Source organism: Halyomorpha halys, unplaced genomic scaffold (genome assembly GCF_000696795.3).
Source record: "Halyomorpha halys isolate HHAL.00 unplaced genomic scaffold, Hhal_1.1 Scaffold1317.1, whole genome shotgun sequence".
Classification (NCBI taxonomy): domain Eukaryota; kingdom Metazoa; phylum Arthropoda; class Insecta; order Hemiptera; family Pentatomidae; genus Halyomorpha; species Halyomorpha halys.
The window spans coordinates 24,521-35,247 of record NW_027105103.1 but is presented as its reverse complement, the minus strand read 5'-3'; the positions used below and the strand labels follow the sequence as shown (position 1 = coordinate 35,247).

Sequence of the window (10,727 nt, the reverse complement as noted above, 5' to 3'; positions counted from 1 at the left end):
TATACCAATGTTGACCAAAAAAATATATATATTTACCAATGTTGAGCAAAAAGTAATTTTAATAACAACTAGCTGTTAAATTACAAGAAATATAATTACAATTATGAGTTATTGTATTTACTTGATCAACTACTGCAAGCGTAATTGTGGCCCAAAATTATAATACTAGTTGAGCTAATATGGGTGTAAATAGTAATTTCAATCCAATGTAATTACAATTTCTTTTCACCTACCACTGTTGAACATTTTTTAAAAACATCCAGAGAGATCCATTAATGAAACTAATTATTTTTCTCATCCACATTTGGGAATACAATAATACCAGTATGAACAGAACTACAGGTATCAGCTTGATTTTTAACGAGTACATGTTATGTGTTTCTTCTCACTGGAGTAAGAACGTTTTATGTTATTTAACCGTAACTAATAAAACAATAAGAACAGTAAAAACATTTTATTTGTGTATATCATCCCCGTGTTCAACAATTTTAATATCACATACTACTTCATTTTTCATATATTTCTATGCATATCATATTAACTTATACCTAATATATTTATTCTTCTTTTCTATTATGGTTGCTTATTGATTTTCTTGGCTTTGAAAAAGGCTCAAACTCTAAGACCAAAATTTAAGCACACATTATAGCAGTATTATACCCTACTTGTGTGTTTATTCACTGCCAGCATTCCTCGACCATTTCATTCTTAATTACAAGAGAAATATTGTGATCTTAAAAAAAAATTATTGATGCCTGGTCGTGTTTAAAATCATTGATGCATCCTGTGTCCAATTAGCCTGATAAGCAATATAGACAAATGCCTATGAGGCCTTTACCTCTTTAGAGCTATGCGCTCCAATATACTTCATTTCTTTAAATTAAATTTTCAAAAATAAAAAAACAGCGGATTTCATAAATTAATATGTTTATAACAAATTTTGGGCTTACCTTGAAATAAGCAATAATCGCTGGCAGAGCAAAGAAAGCTATACCTAATAGTTTCTTAAATGAAGCCACACCCAGTATAACAGGTAAAAGGAGGAACAGTTTCAGTTTGAACAGTTTAAGTAACACCAAAAGTGGGATGAACAGCTTTTTCAGTTCATATTGTTCTGCAACAAATAATAGATCAAAATCTTGCCCATTCCATGGCATTGCTTCTGAAAAGACACTATAGTAACAATAGTAAATTTAAATTTTAAAATAAAAGGATAAATATAGGTATTGCTACATACATAGGCACATAAGTAAGGTAGTTTGTTCTTTGAACCCTAAAATTCAAATCTATTGGACTTGCATTCTATGTCCTCCTTCCCTCGAATACAGTATTAATTGATTATAGGTGCCTTTTACTAAAATATATAATAATTCGAACTTAAAAAAAAGGAATCACTGCACTATTCATTAGAAGAATGTTTGGAATATTTAAATTTACAATTAGTTCAAAATCCAATTTTTTTTATTTTTCATCTAGACACTTTGGGTTATCAGAGGTTTAATATAGAAGTGTAATAGAGAAACTGATATTTATGCTTTACTACTCTTAATTGATATTTCATTCAATAAGAATTTTATGAAAGGACTGGAAATTATATTTCAAATTTCTACATATTATTTTTTTTTGTGTGAAAAGTCAATATGTGGGCATGAAAATATAATTTCTTTTTTATTCCTTTCTCCTCCCTCCTCCTTCTTTTTTTTCAGTCTATTTTTTAGCTTTGTGTGCCTTATTATCTCTTAAAAATCCTTATTTGTTTGATTTGACATGTTTGTTTATTTCAAGTTTCTGAAGTTCTTATTTAGTGAAAAAATAGACATAATGAGTTATCATTATTGTGTTTACTATTATTCTTACATGTAAACATAGCTAATATAATAATAACGACAATAAACACATGTTCTAAAGTAATATTTAACACTGAAAATGAAATATAAAAATATATGTATGCACAAATAATGTATATTTTTAATACATTGGTTTTCATTACTTTGGCCATTATAAAATAAATATATTTGATAAATTGTAATATATATATGTCAATTTCTCCTTAGGAATTGAACAGTACTATTCATACTGGTTAGTGGGACAGTTTACAGGTGAGCTGTCTACTAATGAGGGGTGACCCGGGACCTAAATGAAGGGACAGTTACGGGTCAGCTCTCTCTCTCTCTCTCTCTCTCTCTCTCTCTCTCTCTCTCTCTCTCTCTCTCTCTCACACACACACACACACACACACACACCCTCCTCCCTCCCTGCATATGCACAGTTATCTTTACTGGAAAACATTAATTTTATTAAACTGTTCTTACTACTCGGTTTAGCGTTTTTTAACTGGAGCGTATCCAGCTCAGTGTATATTTCATCGATAAACCTTGGCTGGAATCGGCCATTTTCGGTGAGTTCTGGCGTAAGTTCTATCTCTAGGCCAGCGGACCTGACGAAGTCGTCTCCTGCCTTGGCCAGCTTGGAGAAGAAACCCCCTTGGCTCCTTTGTTCAACAGAGGGGACGTTCGATCGGACTATCCTAGCTGCTTGAGACAATCGGTATTCCTTGCCTAAGATAGCCGAGAAGGAAGCGAGAACACCGCCCTCTAGGCAGGAGCCCCACTCTCCGGCCGAACAACTGCCTTCTGTCTCCCATTGGCTAGCTGTAAATAAAAAAGATCAATATTAAAATACAAAATGACAATATTTATCCAATTCTAGTGGTTCGTCGAATCATGCTGTTCAATTAAGTTGTCACTAGCATATATATTTTTTTAATTTCTTTCTTCAAAAGTAGTATTAATTAACTTCTACTAATTTAGTATCCAAGGTGATTGATTTAGTAAAACAAGAAACAATGCCAAATTCGCATTTACTTTTTATTAAATATTGTACTCAATGTCTTAGGACGTATTTACCTTCCTACAGCTTGTCTTCATGAGGAAGGTAAAGTGAGAATGGTTTAACGTTTTCAAAAACTTAGAGCTTAGCCCAGAAATGCGATCAAGGGCTGGTGAAAGAGTGTGCTAACAATAAGTCACAACCTCATTAGTTCTCAGATTTTCCGTTCTTTTTAAGTATTTTTCAAGCTCAAAAATGGTACTTTGAAAGCTTAAAATAAAGAAAAATGAAATTTAGACAACTTTAATTCACAATTACCTTGTTTGTTAGTTTTGAAAGGGCGTTCAACAGCCTGGTCATCAACGCCCGTTGGTTGTTACCAATTACAATTACCTTTATTGAAACCTCATATTACTATTCGATAGATTTCTGCACTAAGTTGAAACAAAAATTGTTCACAATAATCCTACTGAAACCGAAACCAGCTGTTTCTCAAAATTAACATTTATGCAGAAGTGGTGTAAGTCCAAACTGGAATTTTGAAATGTCAACACTTTACAGTGAAGTTTTATGACCGTTTTGATAAGGAATAACATGCTTTCTCTGTTAAAACTAGTCAAGCATACGCATATTCAACAATTTCAGAGAATTTGATTTAATATCATTGGAAATGAATTTTTATGGCAACAGAATGACTGACAACTTTTCTTTCAGCGGTTTATGTAATCAGCAAGCAGTTTGGGAACTACTTTTTTTTAAAAAAATGGTATATTATTTTCGAATGTCAAAGTTGTATTTTAGATTTGAGAGCAAAAACCTTCTGGCTATTATTATTTCCCCTGTAATCAAAAAAGTTATTTCTTGTATTCTTATGTCCGGATAGGGCCTACTCTGAATATAAGTGCATATGTTTTTGTATGAGTATTCAGTTGTTCTAAGGCTGACCGGGGGTTTCACGACAGTTTTCTATTTATTTACTCATATATTTATGTATTTGTATTATGTATCTCTATCGGTTCCTGATGGGACCGACTGAAAATGTATGCAATATATTTAATTCAAGGACTAGATACCATAGTAAATATTTGTAATTAATCATTGGAGTTCTTCTCCAACGGTATCGTGTTTATCAATTTACTAAGCTATTATTATGAGGTGGCATGCAGGGATTCTTAATTATAAAGTAAAGTCTTGGTTACATTGGTTTATATATACAATTATATATACATATGAGCTAGAATAATCTTATGAGAGAGCATGATAGGTCTATTTCGTTAATGTTTAATTATGATATGAATTGAGAAATACCAGTTGGGATCTTTTTTATTCATGTTGACTCTTAGTTTATAAATTCTACAATTGCCATTCAAAATACAGCTGAAAGGTCTTATTTATCTTGGTGCGTCTGTCTGCTCTGGAGGTAGCGGCGGACGTCCTTTGCGCTTTTCTCCGCGGCTTGTCAGCGGTTTTTCGTTGTCTCCCTGCAACCTGCATCCCGGTTGATCGGTGTCCGATCTTTCCCGACTCTGAACTAGTCTTGTCCGGCTTCTCTCCTTCTGTAACTCGTGCTCCCTTGGCTTCTCTTTAACTGTGGTGAACTGTTAGAGAGTTTGACCGCGTATCTCCCTTCTACTTCTTATTTATCCTCACTTCCGATCCTTGCCTCCTCATTGCCTCCAACCCCCTTTTTATTTATTGTCTAGAGGGAGTGGGATTCATGTCATAGCTTATGTCAGTTCAGCCTCCTAAGGCCATTAGCCTAAGAGTTTCTTTGACCTAGGGCGGCCTCCCTCTTTGACTTAGGTCATGTGCCTCCGGCGGAATTTTTTTTGGCACTAACATATTACTAAATTCGATACGCCGCTAAAAGAATTAAATTATATTTAATTTTCATTTTCTCTTATCCCATCTGGTCTTTCCCGATACATATCAGTTTATTTATCATATCATTTTCAGGAAACTTTTATTTGTTAATTATTATTGAGATGTTCAAAATGAAAAGTAATCAAAGCCAAATAATTAGTTGGTTAAAATTGATCTACTTACAACTTTTGGATGAGGTGTAGTCTACAGTCACGTTATCATAGCCATTTGAAGAGTAGATGTTGCAACATAGGACAATTATTGGCAGCAGTAATGACCATCCCATTTTATCCTCACATCTAGAATAGAAACATACAATTCTATAGATACCAATAAGAGGATTTGAAAAAAAAAAAATAATTATTTGTACCTATGAACTTTCACTTAGCAGTTATATGTAGAAGTCGTTTAAATAGTTTAATAAAAATGAAGAAATAAAGCATTTTACAAAAATTTTAGATTTGTTCTTAACTTTCATTCAATGCTTAATTGATAAAGAATCAATTTTAAAAATACTAAGAATGATTTTATGTAGTTATCATATACTCTTTAAAGACTCGGCCACACCGAAAGCAGTCAGGTGGTCTAGTAATATTTTCCAATCTTTCGTTATCTCTGCCTGACAGAACGTCGAGATTGTCAACCTTTGTCGTGGCGACGAACGATTAACTTGTACAAATTCACATATTCCGCCCAAGATCGCCATACCGTTGTATACGGCTGCGACTAAAATGACTGGGAAGCATAAGTATTTGTAAGTATGCACGAAACTATCTCAAGTAGATATGTACCGACCGCTTCTCAGTCACAGCCACATGGACTAGGCATATAAATAAGGGGCTCTAAATCCCCCTCTTTAATCCATCTCCTTCCCAGGCCTAGTCTTAGCACTGGTGACGTACACTCAACTTGAGATAGAGAACTTCATTGCCAATCGATTCTAACAAGAGTTGTTTTTCTGTACGCCTATCCAGGATGACGGCCTATCTCCTCTCCATCTCTCCAGTAATCTTAGTCCGTCCGCTCCATCTTGGCAACTAAGATAGTAACCTGATGCCTAACGATTACACTGGACCGCCCGCTTCATCTCTGCAACCAGTATAGTTGATACCGTCTCTCTCCAACTCTAGTCCGTTCGCTTCATCTCGGCAACTAGAGCTGTTACTCTACCTCAAACTCTCTCCTACCTAGACCTCCTCTATCTGCGTCAGTGTCCAAGGCTCATCCACTGGCACGGCCTTTCCTAACTTACTATTGAATACGCTTTGTCGAGGGCCTTCTGTCAAGTGGAAACCAGGCTGGAGAACCGCCTAAGACTAGACACAACCCCCGACAAGTGGTGACCCCGACGTGATCCAAGCTGTCGAATAGAAGCCCGAAATGATCTCAAGTCGTCATAAAGAGGCCTGACGTGATAAGTCCGTCGAAACAAGGCCCAACACAGGAAGAACTTACTTAACGAGGGTTAATAAATAACGAGAGAGATGGTAGGAGAATCTTCAGAGACGGAAAGAGAAGAGACTATTAGGACAACCATCAAGGACAAAATAATAGGAGACAACAGAAGCGGTCGGTACATATCTACTTGAGATAGTTTCATGCATTGTTTTGGTATCGTTTATCAATCATTCTATTGACATTCTTATGTGTTATGTACAGAAATTATTAATATATAAAAATGACAATATGTTTTTACAAAATAACGTAATATGTTAATAGAGCTTCTGGTGAGTTGTGACTAAACCGCTTGCTCCCTCTCGCTACATATTCATTGAAACTGTGCGTAAATGCACGTATCTGAATGATAGTTCCAGCGAACATTATAAGAATGTGCTGAAGATGCCTGAAGCATAGCAGGGTTTTCTAATTTATTGAACACTTTTTAATCTCTCTTTAATTAGCATTCCTCAACATTCGTTGATATAACATATGTTCTTCATAACTTTCTTCTTGATGTTTTTGTCTACCCCAGTTCAAAAAATAAGTCCTGAATGTGCCCTATTCTTCTTTTATCGTATCCAACATCGTTTTTTTCTTTTTCTTTGCTCTCTTTTGCAAAGGTAATAACAAGTTATTCGTCAAATAAGCTCATAATAACCAGAAGGACCACAAGCAACCGCAACCGTTCTTGTGGCGTCACATTTTCACAGACCATCGCGACGACCACTGGACCACTGCCCACCACGACAGACCACCTTCTCTGTGCTTTCAGGCTCATAAATAGGTTAGGTGAAACTAAAAATCATTTATTTAATAATTGTAGTGATAAGAAAACGTTATCATGCTGCCGAAACGGAAACCTATCGCGTATATGCGTTAAAACTTTTGTTAAAACAAACCTTGCATTTATACGTTTCTTGTCATACTCAATTACATTCTTTGACTTACCATATTTGTGTTAAATATTTTTTTTCTAAAATCTTTGGCTTTCTAACGATATATAATGCATCTATATCACTATTATCTCCGTAAATGTGTTTTCAACCTCTAAAAAACATTTTTCCTCTTATATTTGATTATTGTTCCTTCTTAAGTTGATTATCAATTTCTTTCATAGTAAATATATATCCATCTTCAATTACTAGTAATGTGAAATAAGGCAATGAGGATAAGACCAAGATGACATAAAGATCATTTAATTGTTCATTGACATGGCGGGTTTAATCAGAATACTTACTGACATTTTCGAGCAAATGGAAAAAAATTGAATAATTAGTTCTATAAAGTGTTTATTCCCGTCGGTCGAGTTTATCAAAAAAGTTTGCTGTCACATTCCAGATATTTACCCACCTTTAAATATGTTATTTTCGTTTCGTACAAGTTTTTATTTTTGAGTTAAACTGTCCGCACACTGACCATTTCTCGTTATTTGGACTTAGGGGACCTCAAAACGTGTATTTCCGTCGAAAATTTGAATTTGAAATTTCGAATGATTGCAATTCTTTCCTTACTATCTATATATTTCATGTATACCTAAGTGAAAGCAAAAAACTGTTATGCTCTTGGCCCAAAAACGACCATGCCCCAATTTTCCTTATCACAAATTATATAAACACTTACCTATTAATTTTTATAATATGTAATATAGTTGATCATTACAGAATAATTTTACATTATTATATTTTTTTATCGAAACTACTGCCTCAGAGCTGATTATCGGTCATTTACAGTCGAACTAACCTTAATCAACTATGAAATGACTTAGGTACATGTTTTCCCCAAAGCCTTGTACATCCTTTTATGTTTTCCGCATTCTATTCAAAAAGGTACGTAAAAGAAATAGTGCATCCTTCCTCTAACTATATCACGTTACGAATCAGATACGTGATTTTATCCTAACTAATCCTAGGAGATAAGAAAAATAATAATATGAATTGTGTCCATTGTCACCGACCATAAATAAAAAAGAGTCAGCAATTTGGTACAGATGGATGTATCTCATGTATATCGAGAGTTAGATGAGAAGATACGGTTTGCTTTGATGTTATTAACTGTGACGCAGTAGGTCATGATGGAGGGAAATATAAGAGTAAACCTGTTCGGTGGTTTCAGCACCGAACCACACAGGGCCTATCAGTTATAATACCATTAGTAATACTCATTAAATATGGCTTATTGCAAAATAAAAATGTTGTATGATTTTGATTGATTTAAGAAATGCGTATGATTTTCATTGTGAGTTGTATTTAGTTTGACTAATTTGTCATACTTATACAATTTCATCTTTTATAATTCAAGACCTTTAAAATTTAGTTCAGTTTAAAATTATAAATCAATATCTAGATTGATTACGGACAGTTTTAATTGTATGTCTATATTTAAAGAAAAACTATGACTGATTAAAATTATTTAATATTCAATAAATAACAATTATAACTTACTCATACTTTTTAGGTATGGTATTTGAAATATGTAAACCTTTTTATTGTATTAATACAGGTTGTTCATTTACTAAAAAAAACATTCAAACATTTTTTACAATCTATGTATCCTCGTGTACGTACGGTAATGTATTTGTAACAAGATCATTTATTTATTTTTTAAATATGCACTGTTTGAACTAAATAGCGATATGATAAATTAATATTATTTTTTTAAAATACATTTCTAGCCAATCTAAAATGTATTATTCCTATCCTTTATTCGGATTATAGTCTATTTTTATTAAATTAAATTATTATTAGGAGTTGTGGAAAAGATAGGTTGAAAAGAGAGTATAGGACAAATAATGACTGTAAAGTATGCATAGAATGGTCAGAGTATAGTGTGATAACCTGCCCTGCCCGGAGAGATAAAACTTTGAATGGTGGCGTTCAGGGAGCTTTGTGTCCCCTGTCCGTTCTCAACTTCGCTCCTTTTGTCTGCTCTCCGTGGGATGAATTGTCTGTACGATACCAAATATTAAAGTTTTATTTATGCGTCCGATTTGAAATTACTCCAGCATTTTTTTAAATGTTTATTTTACAGTCAGATTTCCTGTAAAAATATGTTTAATAGTAAAATTAAAAATAATTATTTTGATATTTCCCAATCGGTCAGCTTAACTATTTTAATCTTCCCTTTAATTAGCATTATGAATTAACATTCCTCTACATTCGTTGATATAACATATGTTACGTTCTTCATAACTTTCTTCCTGATGTTTTTGTCTACCTCAGTTCAATAAATAAGTCCTGAATGTGCCCTATTCTTCTTTTATCGTACCCAACATCGGTTTTTCTTTTTCTATGCTTTCTTTCGCAAAGCTAATAATAATAACAAGAGTTATTCGACAAACGAGCTCATAATAACCAGAAGGATCGTCACATTAGGTGGCGAGACTAGGTTTGGACTCAAATCATGTATTTCCGTAGAAAATTCAAATTCTAAATTATTCACAATCGTAATACTTTCCTTTATTATATATTCCATATATAAGTAAGTAAAAGAAAAAAATGAAGAAAGTATAAAATATGTAATTTTTAACTTAAAAATAAAATAAAAAATTATCCGACAAGGGGAAATTTTTACCTCTTGAATATATATTTTTTTCTAGTTACTTCAATATCTAAAAAAATAAATATATTTGTCTATACTTATGACAAAAGCTTTTATAGCCATTATATAAATGATAATTGAAGTGCTGTATATATTCTAATAGGCATCATTATTTTCCGACCTACAATCTATTCTGTAGAGCTGTTATATTTTCCAGCGTTACCTCTCCCATAAATTACTGCCTATTTTCCTTGAATTCCATTCATTATAACGCTGCCCGCGGCGGGAAGAGGCTTGTGCCTACGTGACGATCCTAAGTAGGTCTGCAGTCCCGATGGAGAAAGTAAAAGGGAGAAACTAAACTGAAGGTCCAGCTTGGGTTCTAAATCCTAAGTGAAACCTCTAATGCATTACTCATGCTTATGACTCTTCTTCTTGGCCTTTCTCTTATTGAACGAAGTAGCTATTTATCTTTAGGAATATTCTCTAATTCTAAAACTTCTAGTGCGGTGCGCGTATCACACGATCTTTCTATGTTATTCGCTGTGGAAAAACATCCTAGCACTATTCTCCCAAATGAACTATTCAATTGACAGATTGATTAACTCCAATTTGAACAGTTTTCAGAAAGGTACTTTTAATATTTCTCGTTACAAAAACTTAAGCTTAAAAATATAATACTTTGCTCAAAGTTAAATTCTGTTATTACCCATTTACTCAATGCTAACTTGTTATAGAAACAATATTTAAAATAATAAGAATGATTTTATTATATTATTAATCATCCTGTAAATTAAAAGGATTCTATATAGGTTAAGAGAAATTTAAAAATTAACTATTTAAACATTTTGGTCACGAGCAAACATTTACTAGCCAGCGAAACGGAACCACGCACCGCGCATACAACCATTAGTTTGTCCTTTGTCCTACTTTGTTAGTTTATCCTGCTTATTAATATTGCTTAAATATCTACTTTGTCATTTCATTTTCGAGCTATGCAGTAGACTCATACACATACAATTTTGCGAAATCTGGTAATTTGGACTCTTGGTATCTCA

At 33.3% G+C, this 10,727-nt stretch overlaps 1 protein-coding gene across 1 annotated transcript in view; it reads right to left on the bottom strand.

Moving 5' to 3' along the window:
• Nucleotides 1–4,987, bottom strand: part of Osi2 (DUF1676 domain-containing protein Osi2) — a 5,834-nt gene extending 847 nt beyond the window's left edge. Inside the window, exons 1-3 of the mRNA XM_067048455.1 lie at nucleotides 4,876–4,987; nucleotides 2,313–2,651; nucleotides 951–1,114 (exon numbers count right to left, since the gene is read on the bottom strand). Of these exons, the coding sequence (XP_066904556.1) occupies nucleotides 951–1,114; nucleotides 2,313–2,651; nucleotides 4,876–4,978 (606 nt within the window). The 5' untranslated portion in view covers nucleotides 4,979–4,987. The remainder of the gene's footprint in view (nucleotides 1–950; nucleotides 1,115–2,312; nucleotides 2,652–4,875) is intronic.
• Between the last annotated feature and the right edge of the window lie 5,740 nt (nucleotides 4,988–10,727).